The sequence below is a fragment of the Myxocyprinus asiaticus genome, chromosome 26 (assembly GCF_019703515.2).
Source record: "Myxocyprinus asiaticus isolate MX2 ecotype Aquarium Trade chromosome 26, UBuf_Myxa_2, whole genome shotgun sequence".
Classification (NCBI taxonomy): domain Eukaryota; kingdom Metazoa; phylum Chordata; class Actinopteri; order Cypriniformes; family Catostomidae; genus Myxocyprinus; species Myxocyprinus asiaticus.
Genome location: NC_059369.1, coordinates 31,549,792 through 31,577,327, shown reverse-complemented (window position 1 = coordinate 31,577,327; position 27,536 = coordinate 31,549,792). Strand labels below are relative to the sequence as shown.

Here is a 27,536-nt window from a genome sequence, read left to right as displayed (position 1 = left end):
TCAGTGTCTTTCACAGTGCGTCATGGGAGTGGGCACAGTTATCTGATTGGTGAAGCTTTCTCTGCTGGACCATGGGTAATGTAGTTGTTCACGAGGAATTCCGTAATCAATGCGATTTTTAAACAATGAATTTTGAATAACGGCCATTCAAAAAAATGAATGGAATTTTTACTTCCGGAACCAGACTGTTGCGCTCTATTAGTAGGCACTCAGACAAAATACCTTTTTTGGAAAGGAAAGGAAAGGAAAGGAAAGGAAAGGAAAGGAAAGGAAAGGAAAGGAATGGGCAGGGCAGGGCATGGCAGGGAAGGAAAAGGAAAGGAAAGGAAAGGACAGGGCAGGAAAAAGAAAGGAAAGGAAAGGAAAGGAAAGGAAAGGAAAGGAAAGGAAAGGGAAGGGAAGGGAAGGAAGGCATGGGAAGTGAAGGGAAAGGAAAGGAAAGGAAAGGAAAGGAAAGGAAAGGAAAGGAAAGGAAAGGGAAGGGAAGGGAAAGGAAAGGAAAGGAAATGAAAGGAATGGAATGGAAAGGAAAGGAAAGGAAAGGAAAGGAAAGGAAAGGAAAGGAAAGGAAAGGAAAGGAAATGGCAGGGCAAGGCAAGACAGGGCAGGGCAGGGAAAGAAAAGGAAAGGAAAGGAAAGGAAAGGAAAGGAAAGGAAAGGAAATTAAAGGAAGGCATGGGAAGTGAAAGGAAAGGAAAGGAAAGGAAAGGAAAGGAAAGGAAAGGAAAGGAAAGGAAAGGAAAGGAAAGGAAAGGAAATGGCAGGGCAAGGCAAGGCAAGGCAGGGCAGGGCAGGGAAAGAAAAGGAAAGAAATGAAAAGGAAAGGAAAGGAAAGGAAAGGAAAGGAAAGGAAAGGAAAGGAAAGGAAAGGAAAGGAAAGGAAGGCATGGGAAGTGAAAGGAAAGGAAAGGAAAGGAAAGGAAAGGAAAGGAAAGGAAAGGAAAGGAAAGGAAAGGAAAGGAAGCATTTGGGTCTCTCTGAGCTCTTACAGAAAGGGAACACTGCAGTGAATCATCATTATCCGAGACGTTAAAGCATATTTACATGAAAGACCTTTTTCCTCTTTGTGGGGGAGTACCAAACTGTCACAGCAGTCACACATACACAACTACAGACAAAAGGTAAGAGAGCAACCTGTTTACATGATATTTGATCCATAAAGGAAAACAACAAGGTCATTCAAATTGTTATGCAGAGAACAAACAGCTACAAATAGCTTTTATTACTACTGTGGGGGTAATGGATTTTCACATTTATGATGTTTATTATGCACATTTATTTCATTTTACGAGCAAATACACATACAAAATCAAATGGTAGTATAATTTTCTATAACCGATATAAGACGATAACCGCGGAACAGACACAGGTCAACGCCAAAAGCGCACCGAAACAATGATGAGCGGATTCAACTGAGACATGTGACGTGTCATACAATCCTGGTTAGCGCTAAAGCTCACGCTGTCAGTGCGTTAAGGGCGCGAGACAAATGTCACAATTAGACTTGAACCGCTAACATCAACAACCCACGCTCTAAAGCAAGGTTTTTAGGCGGGAGGAAAAACCCCATGCTGTGTAATTTTTGTGTTGTCCCAAAATATCTGATGAAAGCGTGGTTCGTCTAGAAAAAATGTTTTTTATAACTTGTATCATAATCGCAGTGACATAACAGAACATTAGGCTTCACAGCTGGCTAACAAAATAGCTGTCAAACATTCAATTAGCTTCAGCCTGTAAATTTGTGCTGTCGAGCGCTGCTTCTCTCCCCCCCTCCCACTGAGTAAAACGGCATTCCGATGTAGAACCATGGACAGCTCCTTTTAGATTAGAACCCTCTCTCCCGCTGCCTCATAACACTTGTAAATCATGCGTGTACAAACCCACGCTCAGCACAAAAAGAAAAACATATTGAAAACATCACTCATATTCAATTGCTTTATATTAGAGTTAATCTAGCATTTAATTGGATAATGAAATAAGTGGCGTGCCTGCAAAATAACGTGCGAAAACAAAACAGGACAAGTACAATTACACAGTAACGTGCGCAGATGCCAGAAAGCTTGAAAACTAAGCAATTATGTGAGTGATATTACAACAGCGTAATGTATGACTCACCCTTCTCAAAACTGATATTTCTTAAAACTTCCAGCTCCGCCATTGTAGTTGATTTTGGGTAAACACCACATTAAGGAGCGAATCCCTTTCGGTATGACGACAAGGAAAGATGAAACGCGCTTCAGTATGCAGGTGTCACTGAACTCATACATATAAAATGTATTTAACAAGACCCTCTTCTTTAGGTATTTAAATGCAGGAGAATGAAAAAGGAATTTGTTAATGTCTTCTGAGCAGTCCCTGGCTGTATACATCAAATGAATGTTTTTTTGTTTTTTTTGTTTTTTTTTTTATTCACGCAATCAAGGCGCGCGCGAAGAAGCTCTCCAATCTCCGATCAGTGCAGCGCTCCTCTTCTCTCACGCGCGCCTTTTCCGGATCATTCTCATTTCGGAGGTACCAGTGACTCTGATCTCTGCACGAGGCATATCTGCGCTTCATTTAAAAAAAAAAAAAAAAAAAAAAAAAAACACATTTGAGTGCAGGTGGGAGGAGGGAATGCGAGGGGGTGGTTGTTTTGAGGGCGATTAAGGGGTCTGAAAGCACACGAGATCAACATAGCACTGCAGTCTACAGTTAATAGTTATTTGTATTAGTAATTCTTTCTTAACATCGAAACTAAAAGCAAATAATGTTTACCTGAGACATTTTTCACTGTAAAAAACAAAACAAAAAAAAACATTCATGTTCATTTTCATGTCAAAATGTTTTTAATCTGACTAAATCAACCTGACAATTTAGGTTAAACCAACAAAAGTTATTTTTATGGGTTAGATCAACTAGAAATAGACCTTTAAAGGAACATTTTGGGTTCAATACAAGTTAAGATCAGCATTTGTGGCATAATGTTGATTACCACAAAAATTTATTTCGACTCGTCGCTCCTTTTCTTTAAAAAAAGCAAAAAATCTGGATTGCAGTGAGGCACTTACAATGGAAGTGAATGGGGCCAATCCGTAAACATTAAAATACTATTTCAAAAGTATAGCCACAAGACGTAAACAATATGTGTTAACATGATTTTAGTGGTATATAATAACTTATTAACCTTTTCTGTGTAAAGTTATATCAAATTTTACAACTTCGTTGCATGATGATGTAATGACATAAACTCTTAAATGGTAAAATGACCATAAAAATGACAATTTAAACTACTTCACAGCTGATATAATACACATATTTAGACAGAATTTTTTTGCTTTTATAAAATTATATGCTTCACATTTCTGCCTGTTAAAATCTCCAAAAACTGGCCCCATTCACTTCCATTGCAAGTGCCTCACTGTAACGTTGATTTGTCCTTTTTTTTTTTTTTAAGAAAAGAAGGGAATCAGCATTATGCAACAAATGCTGTCAACTGAGCTTAACTTGTATTGAACCCGGAATTTTCCTTTAAAGTAAAAAATGTTCTTTTACGCTTAACAATTGTCAGTGTAAAGAGTTAAAAGAGAGCAAATTTTGATGGAGTTATCTGAAAGATCTTTTACCTTCAAAATCTTGCAACCATATATGATAGGAATGATGTAGGAAACAAATTGAAATAACAAAGCGGTTACCTGTACAAAATTTGAACTGGCCAGTGTTTGTTTTTTTCATCAGAAAAGTGTAATGCAGAGAAACATTGCCATCTATCAGTAAATATTCTTGTATTATTTTATAGGCTATTAAGAGCAGACTGATTAACACACCATCCAAATTACATTTAACCCACGTTTTTGTAATAATTAATGAATTAGTAACATCATTACTAATGGCTGCGCATTGACATGCGCTTCAAAGCTATTAGTGTTAAGCAGAAAGTTTCTAAAAGATTAATATGCCATAATTTATTTCTCATTTATCTGTGTAATGGAATGTTTGTATGGTAACAGTTCATTTTCAAAGGAAAAGTGAGATGTGAAGTTTCTCTATGAGACTAACTTGGTAAAATAAAGGTATAAACCATAAAAAAAAATTAAAGTGTAAACAGATTTTAAGCTATGGATTTCTCCATTCCCTAGGCACATTTCACATTAACTGAGAACTGTGAAAAATGAGCAAAATGTGATTTTTTTTTGTTTTTTTTGGGGGGGGGGGCAATATGGAATAAACAGAACATATATCAACTTAACTCCCATTATATCCCCCCTCCCCTCCCCAACCCCACCCTGTCCCTCAACAAATATCCTGTGGTCAAAGCCTAAATTACACCATGCACACATAAAAGTAAACAAACAAAGGTGTCTAGGTGTCTGCTGAAAAGCAAGCCTGTTGTATATGGAATGTGTTTTAGTTGGTGTGCTGAAAAGCACGGTTATGTTTATGTTGATGTACACTGAAAAGTGCTACAATTAAAGTTTGTTGGAGTGTTCACCCGGTCCCCACTTCCTCCTTCCAAACAAAGGCAGAGGGCCTGCCACATTTATTCACATACACTTTTCAGTGTCACACACAACGGTAGCTTTTCAGCTTAACACAACACAATGGCTTTTCAGCCGAACATTCAACACACAGACAGCCCCGTGCGTCTCTCTCCCATCCGCTGCTGTCTCCTCTCCTTAAGTACTCCCGCTGCTCCTCACTGGAACGTGAGACCAGTGTAGCACACAGGTGGAACTCATTCACCACTTATCTCCCCGGCCTCACTCTGCCCACACGCCGCTTGGCCATACCCTGCTTGCCACAAAATGATTCCACAAAGAATAGAATTTATAATTACCACCACAATTCTGTTTCTTTCCACATGTTCCGCCCTCCAGAAAGGCCAAAATCCTGTCCCATTTCTTACCATACGTGTCTATTTTGCCAAGCTGTTTATATGATATCTTTTCAAATGTCGCCACCCTACCCAGGTCAGTGAACAATTCTTGAAATGAGGGAGTGCCCATTGACTACCATCCTCTAAGAATTATCTGTCTGCCAGTCATTACACTAGTATGGACCCAGCTTTTAATGACCACCCCATCACCCAATATACTGTACATAGTCTGGGGCAGAATGAAATTTGGGTATCTAAAACCTCACAGATAAAATTCTGGACTCTTACCCAGAATTCTTGAATCTTAGTGCAGAACCACAGAGCATGGGCCATGTCTCCATCCTCCAACTGAGGATCCTTTCCCACTTGTCAGGCTGGGTGAGAGAGACAAGACCCAAGAGCAGAGTAACAGTTCAATAGGATTTATTAACACAAATTCCTTTTCAAAAACAAAGCAAAGTCCAGGCAAGTTACTCCCCCGACACGTGGGCAGAGACCGAGGAATCCTCCCACAAAGGGGGTACACAAAGCACAGAGGCAGACCGATATTGTCACAGTCCCGTCAGGCAGAACCCCAACCTGTGACAGCCGGGAGCACTGCTGTGGGAGCGACCGTCATGACCGAGGACGCTGGCACTGGGATGGCCAAGGCTTAAGGTACTGGCTCTGGGACGGACGAGGCTTCAGGCACTGGCTCTGGGACAGACAAGGCTTCAGGAACAGGCTCGTTGACCATGGCAGACATTGGCGCTGGCTCGTTGACCATGGCAGGCATGGGTGCTGGCTCAATGGCCATGGCAGGCGTGGGCACTGGCTCGTTGGCTATGGCAGGCGTGGGCACTGACTGCAGCAGGGAAATGGCCTTCATGACCGTGGACATAGGCAGTGGCAGGGAAACTGCCTTAGTGACCATGGGTGCAGACAGCAGCAAGAGAATGGCCCTTGTGGCCGTGGACATTGACATTGGAACGGAAATGGCCTCAGTGACCGTGGGCGCAGACAGCAGCGAGGGTACGGCCTCCATGGACATTGTCAGCGGCAGAGGAGCAGGCATCTGGCTCCTCCTCTTGCACCGGGCGGCGATCAGTTCATCACACTGCACAGTATGATGTAAGCCACCTTCATTCTCTCAGTCGAGAAAGCAGAGGGCTGTGAAGTGAAGAACAGAGCACATTGGAACTAAAAGACAGGATCCCTCACCTGAGAATGGAGCTGGAGGGAGGATGCATGCCTCAAGAGAGCATGATTAACACTTGACAGCAAACATCAAACATCACGTTGGTCACCTTGAAACAAAACAACAGAATAACAATGATCCAACCTTGGACATGACACACGAGGGGATTTAAATAAGCGGGGAAACAAACAAGAGGCAGGTGCTGCTCGCAGCTGAAGGTTGTAATGATCAGTGTTCCCATGGTAACAATCAGGGTTCCCATGGAAACGTTGATTTAGCATGCCAGCGGCACCTGAAACATATAAGGGCAAAATGTAAACACGCTTTGACAAAAACAGACAGGGAACAACGATGCCATCACCGGAGGGCACACAGTGGCAACTAGAGCACTGCAGTAACCCACCACCGTACCCATGTGCCCACACAAAGCATGTACACGAAACACAAGACAGACAGGGGAAGATGATGTCATGGACCTCGTCAGACTAAACCCAGCCAGACAGGTTGACAGGACTATGACATCACCAGAGAGTGCACGGCAGTAACACGCGCATGGCGGTCCCAAACAACCGGACCCGTGCGCTCACACAAAGGGGGTACACAAAACACAGAGGCAGGCCGATACTGTAACGGTCCCGTCAAGCAGAACCCCAACCTGACAAGGCGACCGGACCGTGACAACTCCCCATCCTCCAATTCAAATCTCTTTCCCATAACCTCTTAAGAGCAGTTAAGACTCCATTACCAAGACTCTGTATCAATAAGGAATAATACACTGATGCTTCATGACCCTTTCCAAAGGCTATGAGCATCATACAGAAGGTGTCTGCAGCTTTAGGGGGCTGTATATTACCACCAAAAATAGTACAAAGTAGATGGTGCAAATGTAAGTACCTGAAAAATTGAGACTTAGAAATCCCAAATTGCTGGGTTATATTTTCAAATGATCTCAAAACTCCATTTTCATAAAGGTCACAAAGTGTAGCAACATCCCTCTCAATCCATTCTTTCCAGCAAAAGGGGGACTTGTTAATACATAATTTGGGGTTCAGCCATATACTTGAGGAAACATTTAGGTAAGTATCAGAACTGAACATGCGAGAAACCTTTGTCTATACTGAATATAAATGTGAAACAGTAGGATGCATTTTTGCTTCTCTAGGCAATTTAATAGAAAGACTTTGCAATGGTGAGATTGGGGCAAGGACCGCTTGTTCAATGTTGTACCAGGGAGGGGCTCTCTCAGGTGGAAGAGACCAATGGGCCAGGTGTCTGAGATTAAAATCATAGTAATAAAAAAACATTTTGGGGAGGCCTAAGCCTCCTTTGTCAATTAGTCTATGCAACTTACTGAAATGCAAACGAGGTTGTTTACCATTCCAAATAAAAGACCTAGATACTCTATCAAATCATTTAAAATAAGAAAGAGGAACTTCTAGAAGGAGAGACTGTAGTAGATAATTGAATTTGGTGATACAAGTCATTTTTATAACATTGACCTTCCCTGTCATAGACAGATGTATTGAAGCTCACCTATCCACATCGCACGAGAACCTTTTCATTAATGGGTCAAAATTAACTAACTAAATCTCTCAAATTTGCTGGAAATAAAATGCCTAAATACCTAATGCCTTGCTTGGGCCATTGAAAGGCGCCAGGTTGGAAAGCCGTGGCAGGACAATATGCTGTCAGATAAAGAGCTTCCGATTTAGACCAATTCACCCTATATCCTGAAAATTTGGCAGAAAGAATTCTCCTAGAATTAATAATTCTATGGAGGCTAGGCATAGATCTTTTAGGGTCGGAGACATATAATAATATATCATCTGCATAGAGTAGAAGTCAGTGCACCACACCTCCTGCTACAATGCCAGGAAAATCATTCTCTTTTTTATTGCGGCTGCTAGTGGTTCTAGGGCAAGACAAAACAATAAAGGGGAGAGAGGACAACCTTGCGGGTTCCCCTACCAAGAGAAAAAAAATAATCCATTAGTTTGCACTGCAACTACCGGTTGTTTATAAAGTAACTTAATACACCCAATAAAAGTGTTCCCTAACCCGTAAATTTCCAAAATCTTAAAAAGATAGTCCCATTTCACTCTATCAAATGCCTTCTCTGCATCAAGTGAGATTGCAGCGACTGGGGTCTGGGGTCAGTATCATTCCCTACTGACCACATAATATTTATCAAATGTCAAATATTATCAGAAGAACTATGACCACGTATAAACCCCACTTGATCTATATGTATAATCAATGTAATTACTCTTCATAATCGATTAGCCAGAATTTTAGACAATATTTTTACATCTAACTTGATCAGGGAAATTCGAAAATAACTTTTACATTCATTTGGGTCTTTATCCTTTTTAAGAATGAGACTGATCAGGGCTTGCATCATGGTTGGCGGTAGTTCACCTTTCTTTAATGATTCTGTGTAAACTTCAAACATAAGTGGAGCCAGTTCTGTGACATAAGATCTAAAAAAATTCTGCGGCAAAACCATCTGGCCCCACTGCCATATCTGTTGGCAAGGCTTTAATACTCTTTTGATACTCTTTTCCAATTCTATGAATTACTCTGCTTTGATCTTTTTAATGAATGAGGCATATTGTATGATCCACCCCCTAAGAACTGCCTTAAGCACCTCCCATGCCACGCCCACAGAGGACACTGAGGACCAATTGGTTTCTACATATGCATTAACTTCTGTTTTTAAATTTGTTGAAATGCTGGGTCCTGTAGAAGTGAATGTATTTAAGTGCCATCTATATGATTTCCTTTTCTCTATATGTGGCAACATCTCTAAACACACCAAAGCATGATCTGAAACTAAAATGTTCCCAATTGAGCAGTCAGTGGCAAATGGAATAAGTGACTTAGATTTTTTTTATCTATTCTAGAGTAAACTGTAACGAACTGGCCATGGAGACAGTGTTAGGATCCATGTGCAGGAAGTTTATTAAAGTACACAAGCAAACAATCCAAATCGGCAGGCAAATAGAGGTAGTTGTTAAGCAAGTCGGTATAATCCAATAAACCAAAAAGACAGTCCAACAAGGCAAACAAAACAAAGGGGTATCCAAAGGCAGTAAATCCAGGAAAACAGGCAATGCTATTACTCGAACCAGCACGGCAAAACACATGCCTACCCCATGCCCTGCCAAGTTTTTCAGCTTCCTGTGAATAAAGGTGTGTTTCTTGAAGGAACACTATATAAAAAATGTTACACTTAAGAAAAGATAAAACCTATCTAACATTGATGTACCCATAACATCCTTAATAACCCACAGAACAGGAAAAAAATGTGCTTCAACCTCGCGCATAACAGTTCCAACTGCGAGGCCCTCCATGTCGGTCGAGATTTTCATAAGCGCTGCATACATTTTCGAGATATCCAGATCTACGTCATGAATCTCGCTGCTGTCACTATCGACTGGACCTCTGCCATCTTCATCCTGTGAGGCTTCCGACACGTGAGAGTGTAAGTGCATTTTAATGTCCCCACGATTTCTAATTTATCGACATCCTGCCCTCCCAGCACAGTTTAACAAACAAAACTATATTACAGTTCTCACTGGTTAAAATTGCTTAAAAGGATAATTGTAGCAAAGTTTAAGCAGAGCTCGCCTTTAAGCGACCAACCCACGCATAGCGTCACGTGACTCCGCAAAATGTGATTTCAATGAAAAACTTTTACTTAAAGGAATAGTTCACCCAGAAATTAAAATTCTGTCATTTACTCACTCTCATAATATTCAAAGCCCATATGATTTTCTTTCTTTGGTGAAAAACAAAAAGGTGTTTTGGAGAAAGTTTACAATGTTAATGAAACCATAGAGGGGCTGTCAATCTCCAAAAATGGACAAAGAAGCACCATGAAAGTAGTCCATAAAATTGTACACAATGCTTCAAGTCTTCTGAAGTCAATACAATAGGTTTCTGTGAGGAACAGACGAAAAGGTTTATGGAATTCACTGAAAATGTACCCCTCCACTCCAGCTCACAAATCTCATGCATGCTTCTGGACATTTAATCTCGATGTGTCGCAATAAGTTATGAGATATGAGAATACATGGCTTTTGGCACAATTTGTCCTTTTGTGTTCCATGGAAGAAAGAAAATGGAACAACATGAGGGTAAGTAAATAATTGTTTTAATTAAGTAATGATTTTACTTAAATTAATTTACATTTTTGAATGAAATATTCCTTTAAATGACTCAGTTTTTACATATTCAGAGGACTATCTTTGACAGCTATTAAAGCTGTGTCTTAACAGCTGACTATATAACTTTAAAATTACTGGTTAATATTGTAGTTTGTTCTAAAAAAAAATTATTTAAACATTTTCACACCCACGGAGGTATGAGCAAAGCAGAGTAAAACAGGAAGATGAGTGGCCATCATCCAGACCTTGATAGTTCTTCCATGGTCTTTTAAAATGGCTTTTAAGTATGCTCAGTGTGATGTAGTGTGTTAAGCATACTCACTTAGTGTTTCAATTGGCGATCACTTCTCTGTGAAGCCACATCAGTGACAGTCAGAAATAAAGCCTTATAAATACGTGTAAGCAGGGCCACCACTCCCTATACATATATTACGCAGTCTACGTAGGGCACCAACTCCCTAGGTGGGAATTATCTTACCATAGGGGGACACCAGAAAATCCACCGACTGCCCTTCCTCGAACGTTATACGTTATTCAAGGACCTGATAGCAGGAATCCGTCGCCGAATACAAACGATCCCCTCGCAGCTCGCACCACGTCAGATTACAGCCTTACGTTAATAAATAGTCCAGCTCAGGTTCCCTAGAATAGATCAAAGTAGATCCCCAAAGATGAGCTGTAGAGTGGTTTGGAAAAAGGCTGATATGATCAATACTGTCTGTGGAATCTGTTAGGTCAGGACAATTTTAGGCTTCCTTGCTCTACTCATGTGTGTACTGTGAGTATGTGTGTGGCATGAAAATGTGATTGTAATGTGATCAGATTGAGCTGGCCAGGCATTACTTGGGGTCTCAGAGTCTACCCACTAGCCTATCATCTAATCAATTTAGACACCGACACAAACAAGGACAAATACACACAAACACGTGTTTGTTTTTCTATCATGTTGGGCACTTATAACTGACTTCTATTAAAATATAATATTTTCTATCTCCTACACTTAAACCTAACAATCACAGAAACCTTTCTACATTTTTAGATTTTAATTAAAGGGATAGTTCACCCAAAAAATAAATTTCTCTCATCATTTACTCACACTCATGCCATCCCAGATGTGTATGACTTTCTTTCTTCTGCTGAACAGAAACAAAGATTTTTAGACAAATATCTCAGCTCTGTAGGCCCATACAATGGAAGTGAATGGTGATCAGACATTTGTAGCTCCAAAAATCACATAAAGGAAACATAAAAGTAATCCATAAGACTTCAGTGTTTAAATCCATATTTTCAGAAGCAATATAATAGGTGTGGGTGAGAAACACAACAATACTTAAGTACTTTTTTACTCTAAATTTCCACTTTAACTTTAACTTTCAGATGTGAAAGTGAAACTTAAACAGGCACCACATGTGACTTTCAGCTGTAAAAGTGAAATTGAAAGTGGAGATTTTAATAGTAAAAAGGGACATACATTTTGATCTTTTTCTCACCCACATTTATCATATATTTATCACATTGCTTCTGAAGATATGGATTTAACTACTGGAGTCTTATGGATTACTACTATGTTTCCTTTATGTGATTTTTAGAGCTAAAAAGGTCTGATCACCATTCACTTGCATTGTATGGACCTACAGAGCTGAGATATTCTTGTAAAAATCTTCATTTGATTTCTGCTGAAGAAAGAAATTCACACATCTGGGATGGCATGAGGGTGAGCAAATGATCAGAGAACTTTTGTTTTTGCGTGAACTATTCCTTTAAGACATTATTTGGTATCTTTATTGAGCCATTTTCCTTGTAGGGACCGTTGGCTAGTCCTCCTCCAAAGATGCATTTATACTTAATTGCCCCTTCATCATTACTGCTTCCTGTTTGCCTCTTTCCTCCCTATCTTCTCCCTATTTCTCCTCCCTCACTATTGCGTTAGTGTCAGAGAGATAGAATGAGAGTGAGCAAATGACAGCAATAGAGAGAGAGAGAGAGAGAGAGAGAGAGAGAGAGAGAGAGATACAGAGAGTGAGCCAGTTTAAGAGAGAAAGGGAAGCTGGAAAATAGGAAAACAATAGAAATAAGGACCTGTGGAATGGGATAGCTACAATGCTTTTCTGTTCTCCAGAGAGATTGATCCACCTCATGCTGACGGTGCAAAAAAAGAATTTAAAGCATGAGGATATATTACTGCAGTGATGCTGGAAGAGCCAGACAAAACACCTCCGAGCAGACAGACAGGCGGGCTGCAGCCCACAGGTCTGACAGGCATCATGCATCAACTGCCAAACCATTACACCTATCTCAGAGGAACAAACACCCCACCCATACCTCTACACAACTGCATCTTGGCCTTGTCAATATATGGCACTAGAATATGTGGGTAATGTCTATGGTACTCAATCATTAACTCACAACTCTCATAAATACTTGATTCTGATTGTTAAATGCGGCATTATGTGGTCACATATTTTTGTATAATGACAGCTAAACTATTTAGTTGACTACAGAGCTGTGCTAGTTTCTTTTCACATAATAACATAATTTCAACTCAAATCAATATTTCATGCACATTTATTAATTTATTTTTACTTATTTAGTTGTTAAGTAGCCTTAACAGCATCAGGATCCTGACTGTCTGTACATTATCCCTTACTTATAATGATCTTGAAAGGGGTCACTTCCCACTGTCAAGGCACTGCAGAGCAAATTCTGGTGGTTGTACATGAGTTTTAAAACATATACAGAGAGATTATTGCTAAAGCAAATCCAAACCCTGTATGAACTCATTCAATCTGATGTAACATGAGCAAAATACTTTTCAGCACACTTAATTCAAGTACTGCAAGTGAATATACATTTCTCTAGTTATAATCAGCTTTAAAATATTTCATCAGCTATAAACTGATTTTTAAGAGTGCAGTTTAATGATTTTTTAAAATGCTTTCTGGAAATCACAAATGACTGAAAAAGTTTGTTGCTCAAAAGTTAAAAAAAATTGGTAAACTGAAATGGTTATCTTAAGCATCTATTTCTACTTGATCTAACTAAACCATAAAAATTACCTTTGTTGGTGTAACCTAATTTGTCAGGTTGATATAGTCAGATTAAATAAAAAAAATTAATTGAACAAAACCAGTTAATTTAGATGTTATCATATGAAGTACATTTTTTTAGGTTACCAGTAAAAAACAAAACAAATGTTAACCTAAAAAATGTGCTTCATGTGGTAACATCCAAAATAACTGTTTTTCTTCAAGTCAAAAATACTATTTAACATCACCGAATCAACAGGAATATAGGCTTTAGGTAGGCAGGACCGTTAGCATTTAATAATTGAAGGATTTCATTATTGTTCGACTCTTAGCACATATGTCAACCAATATTCCGCCCTCTTCTCCTGTCTCAGCCATTTGTATGTAAGCATGCTGGAAAAATGCTTTCTTTTTTCCAACCATTTGTGGCTATTTGTAAAAGGTGGTGTTGTAATATTTCTGTCAAGAGCATGCTGTCAGCTTTGTGCTCAGTGATATGGCCTTGGGGACAGTGTCCCATTTAAACAAATGGTATCAAGTCAGGGAAGATTGATTTCCTTTCCCTTCTGTAGGTGGCAATTCCCAAACACAAACATGTGCGCTTCATTATCCTCATGATATGAGAGACAGCACCACCTTGTGTATACCAGTCCAAGTTGCGTTTCCTCTGAACTGATGGGCACTGCAAGTGAACGAGTCATCAAAGACAATCCACAACATTTCCTGAGATTTCGAGAGGTGTAAAATCTATAGCGGTAAAATCATAATCCTCAAATTACCATGAAGGGTCTGCTTTTGTTCAGTATAATGATACTGCCATACAATATCCATCATCAGCAGCATAAACTTACCATGGAAGATGCTGTTGTCAGCCAGAAAATGACGGCAATACTGTGGACTTCCATGCCTGTCCATCTTCCTGTAACTCATGATGGAATCCAGAAATGATGGTGAATGGAATATCTGGAATAAAGAAGGGGGGAAACAAGAGATAAATCATTTTAAATACAATATATGTTACTAAATATGACATCAAACAGTAGTCAGCATTAAATGTGTATTTAAAAATATAATGCATGATAAATTACTGATTTGCAAGAAATATGAGGTATATGACATCTTCCTATGACAGCACATTTCAATGATCAATTTATTGCTATTTGACCCATGTGATAGGAGAGTTAGAGGTTGATGTTCTGAGTGAATCACACACACACAAGTCTCACGTCTCGTCAGACACAAAGCGCGCTGAATGAAAATGACAGGTGTTGTCCAACAGTTATAACCCTGATTGTACTGATGGGATTACAAAAGAGATTGTAGAGAATTAGATGAGAGAGACATAAGTGAAGAGAATAAAAGGGAATGTGTATGTGGATTGGGTAGAAAGGGACTGAGGGTTTTGAAGGTTCCCTGAGGGAGTTTAATATACACCCACATAAATTATAAATGCACAATAAATTATTATAATACATAATATCGTGATATGATAAGATAGTGCTGCTATTTTAAAGGTGTAAATTTGTGTTTTTCGGAGGTGTAAAATTGTTGTGTAGTTTTGCCTCTCTATTCTTTATGAATTCTTCTTCAATTAATTAAAATTGTAGAAATTCTTCTAATCACTTTCAAAACAATGAGTACTTTCTAACTTATTTTGTCCTCAATCTTTAGAAAGACCCTGACCTATTGTGATCTTCACCACTAAACTAAATGAGATGTAAATTTCACATAAAAAGTTCAACAACTTACAACCTTTCTCCCCCTCTTTTCCAAGCCACGATTAAAGTTATTAACACCAGAAATTAAAGAAATTAAAGGTGAAATAAGTCATTTTTTCAATGTTAAAATACATTCTCCTATCCCAGCTTCCTATGCAGAGACTAGTGGTTGACCGATATGGGTTTTTTTAATGGCTGATGCCGATATCCAGAGAGCAGGGTGGCCGATAGGCCTATACAATGCTGATATATCACACAATTTAATATAGTAAAAACATAAACAGAAAATTGCTAAAAAAAAAAACAAAATTATAAACTCTTATTTAACACTATATTTACTCAATTTCACACAAAAAAGTTTAACTTTGTAAAAAAGAAACAAAAAAAAATAATATTGTATTTTAAATGGTAGATAGCGGTTTCTTCTGATTTCTGTTTAGACATAAAATTTTAGTAATTTATTTGCACATGAAGAAATTGTTAATATATTAGGAAGAAGGAAATGACAGTACACACAGTAGTTGAGCAACCATGGATGGCATGTCCACATTAGCAATCGAATTTTCTCAAAAAATACTGAATCAAACCAATTGTACATCCAGCACATAGTAAATAAGACATTTACTTACAGCACACATGAAGCACTTTTACTTTCAAGTTGCACTGACACGCTTGTGCAGATCAAGCGCGAGCAGCAATCTCCTGACAGTTTAAGTGGCCTGGATCGCCTGCTTGGATTGTCACAGAGTGACCATCATGATTTGTGAATCAGAGGAACTTTTGATCCTGAAGTTTTTATTCTGGCTGATGGAATACACACTTCAGAGGAAGATATTAAATGAGCGCTTGACAGGAAGAAAACGCAGGATTTTCGTGAGGTTCGTGAATTACATCTGTTTAAACGAGATATCTGCATATTTTCAGACAGTATATAATAAAAGTTTTATTGATATTTGACTTTTATCATTAGAAAAGAAAGTTAAAAGTTACAGGGAACTGCTAAGGAGAGGCTGATAGAATGCTTAGTGTCTTGTCTAGTCTGCGTGAGAATGCATGGCTCGACCTTTTGGAATTGTCATGCGTTCTCTTGTCTTGTTGTTTGTAGGCACAAGTGCATTCCTCTTATGTCATACTTGCGACATGCATTCATGTCAGTTGTTTGTGTCTCTCGCGACCTCGGGCGTGATTCGCATTTCGCTCGCTTTGCGCTGCGCGTCCAGGTTGCGATCCGTTTGTCATGTTGTTCTGGGGTTCGGCCGCTTCTATCTTGGTGCCTGTTTATTTGTGGCTGAACCCTCACACAAATGTCCCATCTCATCTGTCGTTTGGCATGGTCACATGTTGCCTTGTAGTCTCTGGTGATATGTGCTTGTGTCATTCGTGTGTTGTGTCAGTAAGAGTGCGTGCTTTGTTTTGTTTCTGTATTGCCACTCAGTCTTGCATCATACCCCGCCTCCTTGTCTACTCATTATTAGTTCATTTGTTTCACCTGCGCCTTGTTAACCTGTTTGATTTCTCTCCCTATTTTAGCTCCTCGTGTATGCTGTCCTGTGCTGGATTGTTTCGTTCTCTCCTGTCGTCGAGTGCTTGTGTCCTCTGTCTACTTTCCCTGTCAGTTCAAGTTTTTAGTTTGGTTTTGTTTTTCCTTTTTCTCCACTGTGGGAGTTTTTGGTTATGTTTGTTTTACTTTTATTTAAATAAAAGCTCATTGTTGCTAATCTGCGTTTGGGTCCTTCCCTCAAACACCTCGACACGTGACAATATAATATCAGTTTTATTGATATTTGCCTTTTTATCATTAGACAAGACAGTTAAAAGTTACAGGAAACTGTTGAGGAGAGAGAGGGAGAACGAAACTGGTGAGCACTTTAACATTATGAGCTCAAACGCATCTGCTGCGACACTGAGATGCGGACCGTTTCAATGACACTGTGTTGCACACCGGTCTATTGTAGAAACATGATGGCATATAACAACAAAACGAACCGCTTCACATGCAAGCAGGCTATTCTCGGCGCCCTAAAGAAACAAATCAGTCAAATGGGAAAATTTATCGGTCAATGCCGTTATTTAAAAAAGTCAGAATATCGGCTGATTTATCAGCCTCTGCGATATATCAGTCGACCACAAGCAGAGACATCTATATGTAAGCCTTTAGTAGGTGAACAATGGCTCTGTGGCACTATCAAAATATTTCTTTGTTTGTTAGAGCAGCCCAACCAGCCCAACACAGCAACATTGTCTCAGACAATAATGTGAGTTAAGGGAAAAGACTATTTAATTGTCTGACCAATGGCAGAAGGGGGTAGTGTTTCAGAAACCTTAAATTAGTCATTATTTTTGCAAATACGTTTGGTGACATTAGTGGCAAAGAAATTACACACTTCACCTTTAATTTAAGTTAGGATAACACAACACAATATTAATGCGCTATGAATAATTCATGATCAATATATCGACAATAGATTCTGAATGTTGAACCCTGAAATGTAGCCTGAAATATACCCCATTCTGCTGAATTACTGACAAGCGGCATCACCCATCAGACATTTTTGCATTTAATTAAAATGTGTTCACATTTCCCTCTGCCACAATGGATGAACCTTCAAGACACAGTTCTGGTCCAATGGAAAACAGAAAGTAATCGCTTTCACATAAACAATGGTGATTCTGAGGTCACATTTTCACTCCAAAAATTGCTTTTAACTCCACTGACCAACCTAATATTTTCACCTGGAAACTGGAGCTCACACGTGCCCATATTTGTTTTGTTCACAATTCTTATGTTTTTTGTCTTGGATGTTGTCTGCCTTATTGTCTACGACAGACAAACACTTTTGGACATTGGTTCAGCAATTTCACAACGTAAACCGGACTTCAAATTTCTCAATGCCGACCCGCTGTTTACAAACACGCAAGCGGAGCCCTTTGTCTGGGCAGCACGGCCGCGGAAATGCAAAAGGAAAAGGGGAAACAGAGCTGGCGTTCTCATCAGAGTAAGACGCCACGCAAATTGACCCCTGCTACACACTATTCTACTGGCAAATGTTCAGTCTCTGGATAACAAGCTCTGCGAGCTGAAAGCGCGGATCTCTTTCCAACGAGATACAAGGGACTGCTGCATTATCTGCCTTACAGAAACTTGGATGTCTGCGGAGATTCCAGACTCAGCCATTGAACCCGCGGGGTTCTCCGTGCACCGAGCGGACAGAGCGAAAGACCTCTCAGGCAAAAGCAAAGGAGGTGGTGTATGTTTTATGATCAACAAATCCTGGTGTGATCAGAGGAACGTACATTCTATCAAGTCTTTCTGCTCTCCTGATCTGGAATTTCTTATGCTTCTGTGTCAACCATTCTGGCTACCGAGGGAATTCACAGCGGTCATTATCACAGCTGTGTACATTCCCCCACAAGCCGACACAGACAGACAGGGCACTCAAGGAACTGTATGGGAGTATAAGTGAGCAGGAAACCGTGCACCCTGAGGCCGCGTTCATTGTGACTGGGGACTTTAATAAAGCCAGTTTAAAATCAGTCGCACCAAAATACCACCAGCACATTAGTTTCAACACACGAGGGGACCGGGTTTTGGACCATTGCTACTCTCCCTTCCAGGATGGCTACAAATCCCTCCCCCACCCACCATTTGGCAAATCGGACCACTCTTCCATTCTGCTTCTGCCCGCTTACAGGCAGACAAAGAAACAGGAAGCACCCGCCCTCAGAACGATCCAGTGCTGGTCGGACCAATCAGATTCCATGCTACAAGACTGTTTTGATAACACGGACTGGGAGATGTTCCGGTCCGCCTCTGATGACGACATCGAGCTTTACACCGATAGCGTAATGTGTTTCATCAGAAAGTGCGTGGAGGATGTGGTTCCGACCAGAACAATACGGATCTAACCGAATCAGAAACCATGGATAAATAATGATGTTTGGAGGGTACTTAATGTGCAGAACTCCGCTTTTAATTCTGGGAACACGGAGCAGCATAAACAAGCCAGTTATGCCCTCCGAAAAACTATCAGAACCGCAAAACGCCAGTACAGGAGCAAGATTGAAGGACAGTTTAACACCACCAACTCTAGAAGCATGTGGCAGGGAATTAACATCATCACAGACTTTAAAGGGAATAAAAACTCCGCCATGAACACCGCTGCCTCTCTCCCGGATGAGCTAAATACTTTTTATGCTCGTTTCGAGGGAAATAACACCGCCCTCGCAGAGAGAGCTCTCGCGGCTGAAGCTACAGAGGTTAGTTCACTCTCCGTCTCTGTAGTGGATGTAACCCGATCCTTCCGACGGGTGAATATCCGCAAAGCCGCGGGCCCAGACGGCATTCCGGGCCGCATCATCAGAGCATGCGTGAACCAGCTGGTTGGTGTTTTTACGGACATTTTCAACCTTTCCCTCTCTTTGTCTGTAGTCCCCACACGCTTTAAAACATCCACCATTGTGCCTGTTCCAAAACAATCAAAAATAACTTGCTTAAATGACTGGCGTCCTGTTGCCCTGACCCCCATCATCAGCAAATGCTTCGAGAGGCTAATCAGAGATTACATCTGCTCTGTGCTGCCTCTCTCTCTTGACCCGCTGCAGTTTGCTTACCGCAACAACCGCTCCACTGATGATGCCATTGCATCTACAATACACACTGCTCTCTCCCACCTGGAAAAAAAGAACACTTATGTGAGAATGCTGTTTGTAGACTACAGCTCAGCATTCAACACCATAGTGCCCTCCAAGCTAGATGAGAAACTCCGGGCTCTGGGCTTAAACAGCTCGCTGTGCAGCTGGATCCTGGACTTCCTGTCAAGCAGACGCCAGGTGGTTAGAATAGGCAGCAACATCTCCTCATCACTGACCCTCAACACTGGAGCCCCGCAGGGCTGTGTTCTCAGTCCACTACTGTATTCCTTGTACACACATGATTGTGTGGCAACACATAGCTCCAATGCCATCATTAAGTTTGCTGATGACACGACGGTGGTAGGTCTGATCACTGACAATGATGAAACAGCCTACAGAGAGGAGGTGCACACTCTGACACACTGGTGTCAGGAGCACAACCTCTCCCTCAACATCAGTAAGACAAAGGAGCTTGTGGTGGACTTCAGAAGAAAAGACAGAGAACACAGTCCCATCAACATAAATGGAGCACCGGTGGAGAGAGTCAGCAGCTTCAAGTTCCTGGGTGTCCACATCACTGAGGAACTCACATGGTCCATCCACACTGAAGTCGTTGTGAAGAAGGCTCATCAGCGCCTCTTCTTCCTGAGACGGCTGAGGAAGTTTGGAATGAACCGCCACATCCTCACACGGTTCTACACATGCACTGTAGAGAGCATCCTGACTGGCTGCATCTCCGCCTGGTACGGCAATAGCACCGCCCACAACCGCAAAGCACTGCAAAGGGTGGTGCGAACTGCCAGACACATCATCGGAGGTGAGCTTCCCTCCCTCCAGGAAATATATACACAGGCGGTGTGTGAAAAAAGCTCGGAGGATCATCAGAGACTCCAGCCACCCGAGCCATGGGCTGTTCTCACTGCTACCATCAGGTAGGCGGTATCGCAGCATCAGGACCCGCACCAGCCGACTCCATGATAGCTTCTTCCCCCAAGCAATCAGACTTCTGAACTCTTGATCTCCCATGATCAAAATACATCAGCACTGCACTTTATTACCTTACTCTTATATCTCACACCGGACTGTCATAAATTATATTATTATTATATTATGTTCTCTCTTAACAACTGACTATCAGCCGACAGCCTGAATGTCAATACAGTACAATACTGTACATTCTATATACACTACATATACTTTTTTATATATTTTTATTTTTTATTGAATAATGTGTATCTATATAGTGCGTATTGTATACTGTACAGTGTATGTTATTATTTGTATATTGTTGAGTGTAATTATGTGTATATCAGATGTTTAAATTGTGTTGTGTAAATTTGATGTTTATTGTTAATTGGTATATGTCTCATCACTGTCACGACTGCTATGTTGATCGGAACTGCACCCAAGAATTTCACACACCATTGCACTTGTGTATATGGCTGTGTGCCAATAAAGTGATTTGATTTTGATTTGATATGTTCAACAACACTTCCAGCTTTGGCCACTAGAGGGGAGTAGTTCGAATTTTGGTAAACACAGACCAATTTCAGCAACAAAACTTTCGACCTATGCCTGTTTTACACTGCTCGCAGAAGCAGGACAGAAGCAGTGCCTATTTATTTCGGCGTCCATGTTAACAAATTACTGTATTTACATCAGAAGCAGAAGCAGTGCAGAAGCTGCAGTGCAGCAGGACTTTTTGGCGTTGAGTCTATTTTTGCTGTGCTGCTCATGCTGAATTAAAGTGGCAGTGCACTGTTGATGGACATCATGAAGATGAGTTGACATGAAAAAGTAGATATTGCACAGATAAAGCATATATTTGTAGTTCAGTGTGTTTTGTTTTAATTACAGCATGTAGGAAAACAAAAAAATAATAATAATATAATGCCATAAATACAAAATGTATTTTGGCATGCCCAATTCCCAATTTGCTCTAGGTCCTCGTGGTGGCGAAGTGACTCAATCCGGGTGGCGGAGGATGAATCTCAGTTGCCTCCGCGTCTGAGACAGTCAATCCACGCATTTTATCACATGGCTTGTTGAGCGCGTTACCGCAGAGACCTAGCACATGTGGCGGCTCACGCTATTCTCAGCGGCATCCAAGCACAACTCACCACGCACCCCACCGAGAGCGAGAACCACATTATAGCGACCACGAGGAGGTTAACCCAATGTGACTACCCACCCTAGCAACCGTGCCAATTGGTTGCTTAGGAAGCCTGACTGGAGTCACTCAGCACGCCCTGGATTCAAACTATTTTAATTATTTAGCTTAAGCAGACATACGGTTTTATCATTTAAAACTACAGTATACTACAAGTCATAGCCTTTACACAATCAAATTAAAATGCCCTATTGCATACTATTAAATAGAGAGCAGGTCTAAAGGGTTAACAGCAATACACATACACAGCCGAGTGTGCTGCCAAACGAAAACAAATGCACGCAACTCCATGTGTGGTCGAAAATTCAGAACTTACCTCAGTCTTGTATTGAAAGACAATTGTTTTAAAGTGCTCTATTACCCTCAACTTTTATATGGATTAATTAACAGGAAAAAATGTGGGATGCTGTACCTGGCTGTTGGTGAAGATGGTGAGTTAAAGGGATAGTTCACCCAAAAATAAAAATTTTCTCTGCCCTTTAGGACAGGAGGTTGCCATTTCACTCGGTATGGAAGATGAGCTGGGTTGCAGGCAGCCTCTGCTGTGTTGCATCTAGGGTAGACTCTTGGAGGTCTTCTCACAGGGCTCTTTGAGTCTGCAACAGGATTCTCAAACCCTCTGTGATTCCATAGGCTCTCTGTTCCACGTTCTTATCTTTGGCCTGGTTGCATTTGTGCAAACCTGGCCAGTTATCTCATTTTCTCCCAGTGCAACACACTTTAAGGAATAGTTCATCTAAAAATGAAAATGTACACCCTAACCCTGCTCCAAACCCCTGTGAATTTCTTTCTTCAGTGAAAAAACAAAAGGTGAATTTTTAATAAGTCTTTACAGGGTTTATATGAAGACTATTCACTGCCATTATGACAGTAAATAGTGGCTCCAGTCTGTAAAGCTAAAAAAATGACTAAAAAGACTATAAAACCCACTGTAAAAGTAATCGATATGACTCATGCACTTTATTCCAAGTCCAAACAGAGTGAAATTTAAAGGGTTAGTTAACTCAAAAATGAAAAATCTCTCATCATTTACTCACCCTCATGCCATCCCAGATGTGAATGACTTTCTTTCTTCTATAAAACACAAAGATTTTTAAAAGAAAATGTCAGCTTTGTTGGTCCTCACAATGCAAGTGAATGGTGACCAGAGCTTTGAAGGCCCGAAAGGAAGTATAAAAGCAGTCCATAAGGCTCCAGTGTGGGTGAGAAACAGATCAATATTTAATCCTTTTTTAGCTGTAAATCTACACTTTCACTTCCACATTCCGGTGTGGAAGTGACTTTCACTTTCACATTCAGCCACCTACTGGTTGGGGCTGATCAAAGGTGCAGATTGATAGTAAAAAAGTGCTTAAATTTTGATCTGTTTCTCACCCACACGAATCATATTGCTTCAGAAGATTTTAACCACTGGACCCTTTTGGATTACTTTTATGCCTGCTTTTTTTCATTTTTGGACTTTCTGAGTTCTGATCACCAGTCGCTTAAATTGTGAGGACCAACAGAGTTGAGCTATTCTTCTATAATTTCTTCTAGGGATGGCATGAGGGTGAGTAAATGATGAGAGAATTTTCATTTTTGGTTGAACTATTCCTTTAACATATTCCTGGATTTGCGTCCTTTTGTGAGTAAATTACTCAACACTTAAAAGTTTTGGCTGGTGTATGAACAAAGAGATATCGCTATTCAATGGTTGTGCATAAGTACTTATTTCTGACTATATATTTAAGCTATATTATTGTGACGAGGAGGAGGGCGTGGCCGGGCCTAGATGGAGCACGGCAGGCACTGAATCAGCTGATCAGCGGGAGAGCGAGATAAGGGGCAGCTGGAGACGCCGGTTCGAGAGAGAGAGACGCATGCAGCCGAGTAGCATGTGTGTCTATGTCCTTATGTTTCATGTTGTTTTAAGTTCATTTATGCATTAAAGGTTTATGTTTATTGTTCTGCCGGTTCCCGCCTCCTCCTTGCCTGACCTTTAACTGTTACAGTGGTGCCAAAACCTGGGAAGGAGGAGGGATACGCTGTCGCGGAGTCCTCACCACTGCCATCCGCCAGGAGCAGCTGCAGCTGCAGCTGTCTGCCTGGGGACGGAGGGGTCACTGCCGGCCGCCATGAGCCGGAGGAACCGCGGCCGTCTGTCGAGAAGAGGAGGAGCAGTTCCGTCCACCAGGGACTGGAGGACTCGCTGCCGTCTGCCGGGGGAGGAGCGAGCTGGCGTCCGCCAGAGGGCGGATCAGCGGTTGAGGACCGGGCGACAACGCGTCCGGGAGCCGGCAAGCAAGTTCTTCTCTCACTCCTCTCTCTCTGTGGTTGTGGCTGTGTCTGGTTTGGAAGGATGCGTCGCATTTGTCTGCCGCATACGTCATCGAGGCTGTCTCATTTCAGAAAAGCGAGTAGGACACTTCGAATGCGACCTTCTTTCACGAGAATTCGGAGGATGCATGAGGTGTATCCTTCGTGGGCACTCACAACCCACAATTCTTTGCTTCAACGGAAATGTCTAAAAAAAAATTACGCCAGTTTGCCCGTAAATATGATGTTCAAACGCAAGGAATGTTAATTCCCAAGTTGAAGTACCTCAGTAGATGGGTGCAGAGTATATAATATGTATAATTATATTAATATATATAATTAAAATAAAGTATTAGACTAAAAGAACACCTGTAAAATCTATTTTCTTTTCTCTTTACATCATTATAACTCTCTTAAAATTTACCTCATACATTCCCTTCTAAAGGGCTTTGTTCCCTTCTCACTCAGAGCGCTCGTGCTTGTTAAAGAGTGGCATGCTGTCATAGCAACCATGCTACGTTCCGTTTCCGTTTGTCCCATGAAGGCCGTCTCGTTTAAACTAGGCTTGTTTAAAGGAAGACACTTGGTATACTGCAGATTTCAAAGGACGCGTCCTACCTAGCACCCAGCCTTCGAAACGAGACACAGCTTGTGTGTCTTCGCTCGCCCTTTCCCTCTCCCCAAGCCTCCCCTCGTCTCTCCCACCAGGTTCACAGGAGGCGGGGTGGGCCACCGGCTGACAGAGTGGCCGGAAGGGCGGGAGATTGGGGGGGGGTGGGGGTTTAGTCAGACCGGTGGCGCCCCGGCCTGAATCGGGCGGGGAGGAGTGTGACTAAGTGTGATCTTTCCAAACTGAGTGATCAAACTATCTTCTATCATACAAAACAACATTCAATGTAATCATCCTCCCCCTCCCTTTCCACCAAATAATTATGTTTAAAAAGTAGCAGAGCTCATTGTGTTGGCTGTAGGACTACATTAGATTACACCAGTATCATGTAAATAAGACTTCATGACAATCAAGTCTGTAACACTTATCAATAGCTCACTCCTGATAACCATTTTATAACTAGATTTTCTGTATTGAGTGCAGCAGTTTCTGCAGCAGAAACGCTTATGGTGAAAAACACATGCATTGTTTGCTGCAAAATTGTCGTGACGCACTGCTTCGGTTTGGCTCGTGCACTGCTTCAGCATGCAGTAGCGCTGTTTGCTATGTTTCACCCATTTCACTTGAAATGGTCCTTGCAACAGAAAGGGTCTCACCTTGCTCTCAATTAGCCACGCCCCCCAGCACACCCTGCATTTCCAACTGCACAACTGGTGGCTTCGGAGAGCACTTCGAAGGGAGAACAATGATAGTCATGCTGTAAGATCATTTCAAACAGAATGTCCAATAAAAAAAAGTTCCTTAAAAAGTGAGTTCCTTAAAAAGCAGCCTAAGTCCTGAATGACCTTTATTTTTGAGCACCACACATTTTAGCCCTGCAAAGCCACAGTTTTGTAGGCATGTTTAAAGTAATGAGTTGCTCGCAATAACATCTAATCTCTCAGAAATTCAGAAGAAGACAAAAAGCAGTTCTTAAGTAAGTCAGGAAAATAAGTATTGATAATGGTGAAGATAAGGAGAAATACGCAAGAACCATCTATAAAAGTGAGAAACGTGGTTTATGAAATGGCAAAGGCCGTCCCTGTCGGTGTGCAATGTAAACGCTACTGTTGCTGATGGGCAGGGCGATCAGTCTGAATAAACAGTCTCAACTGCTGTACTGTAAGAAACCCTCCACTGTGCACCCTAACTAGAGCCTCCCACAAAATCTATGAGTTTGACCCTGTGGCCTCAGTCTGCACAAATTTCCTGAAACAAGCTGAAATCAGACACTGCAGCAGGAGCCAAAGGGGGTCCTGCTTTTTCCGGAACTTTCTCCCTCAGGATATTCTCATAAATCACCAGGAGACAAACGTGCAACAGGTGCAGCTGGAAAAAGGCACAAAGTAAAGGGAGGTAGCATATGAAGGATATCAGCCCCAGAGATGTAAATGAAAAAGTTTAATTTATAGTGTAAAGTGAAGGGCCCAAAAGTGTACAGACAGGAAGAGGGTAAGGCTCTTGTGGACTAAGAGATGGCAAAGGTGAGCAACATACAAAATGGAACACAGTGTGGGAAGCAGTTTGGGAAAAGGCTCTGTGGGAGGCATGTCAAAAGAAAGAGAAGCTTCTGTGTGACTGAAGGTCAAAATCAGGGTGAAACACCATCTTCAGAGCATTCCTGATATGTGTGTGTGTGTGTGTGTGTGTGTGGGGGGGGGGGGGGCATACAGTAAGTATGTCGCTTACTGTCAGAGTAGCTGGAATAAAAATTTGAGGGTAATCAAAAGCTGTCTCATGTGCTTGAGAAATGTATTCCTGTGACTCTGGTGCACATTAGCTATTGGATAAGAGGCAAGTAGCCCCTTTAAGCTGGCATTATTCACACAGAAGGGGGAAAATTGAGAATGATTATAGTGCCAGAGTGTGGTAATGTGAGCACTTGGCTTTTCAATAAACCATGCTGTTTGTACTGTAATAAGAAAGTCCCATCTACCTCTGAGGACCACAAATCTAGTTTGGTGGGGTCCCATTATTAGGAGGTGGAAAAATATAACCTTTCTGGATTACGTAATACCTTCCTTTCCTTCTCTCAGATGCTGTTAATGATACCGTATATGCTCTTCTATACTGTCTCTAAGTCATTTAAAGATATAGTTTGTCAAGAAGAATGTTTAGATTATTAATAGAAAACACAAATCTACCAGATGGTCTACCTGACTTCAAATAAAACATAATTTACCACAAAATGTAATAAGGATTGTATTTGTGCTTACTAAAGAGAACTGTAAACACAACTACAAACCTTATTTATTACAATAACAACTATTTACACTCAATATACGCTCCCATGCCTTTCAATGAATGGCTTATGGCCACGCCCCCAAACACAGCCCAACTGAAACAACTCGATTTTGTCTGACTGACTTAAATAATTGACATTTATATAATTTAAAATAAATAAATAATTGCCACAAACTGAATTTTTTTCAGTGTAGTCACCATTCCTACTAGACTGCAGTATCCTAACAGGCAGCAGAATACATGAGCTTCACTGTCTGCACTTCCATTAGTGGTCGGAGCATAATGTCATTGCATTTCAATTTTATCTCTGCTCAAATTTGTCCCATCTTCCTGAATGGTTCACTTCTGTCCCCTCAAATCGCCGGTGTCACTGCAAATCGCTCTCAGTGTGAGCACTCCTCTAGTCATCAATGGTGTGATTTTCTTATCTATTAAGAAATTATGCATGACTGAGAACTAAGTCTGCATATGTCACAGATCCATAATCTCTTTCCCATTATGACTCTTAAAACACTCAAACAAGTCAATTTATGAACACATAATCAGACACTCACATACAGAAAATATGAAAGGAGAAAGTTCTCATTTATAGGGTAATATAATC

At 41.0% G+C, this 27,536-nt stretch overlaps 1 protein-coding gene across 2 annotated transcripts in view; it reads right to left on the bottom strand.

Moving 5' to 3' along the window:
- The window catches only part of LOC127416640 (1-phosphatidylinositol 4,5-bisphosphate phosphodiesterase eta-1-like), a 129,323-nt gene that overhangs the window by 97,267 nt on the left and 4,520 nt on the right, over nt 1-27,536 (bottom strand). For both annotated transcript variants that reach the window (XM_051656081.1, XM_051656082.1), the window contains exon 2: nt 14,076-14,187. In XM_051656081.1, the coding sequence (XP_051512041.1) occupies nt 14,076-14,154 (79 nt within the window). In that variant the 5' untranslated portion in view covers nt 14,155-14,187. The remainder of the gene's footprint in view (nt 1-14,075; nt 14,188-27,536) is intronic.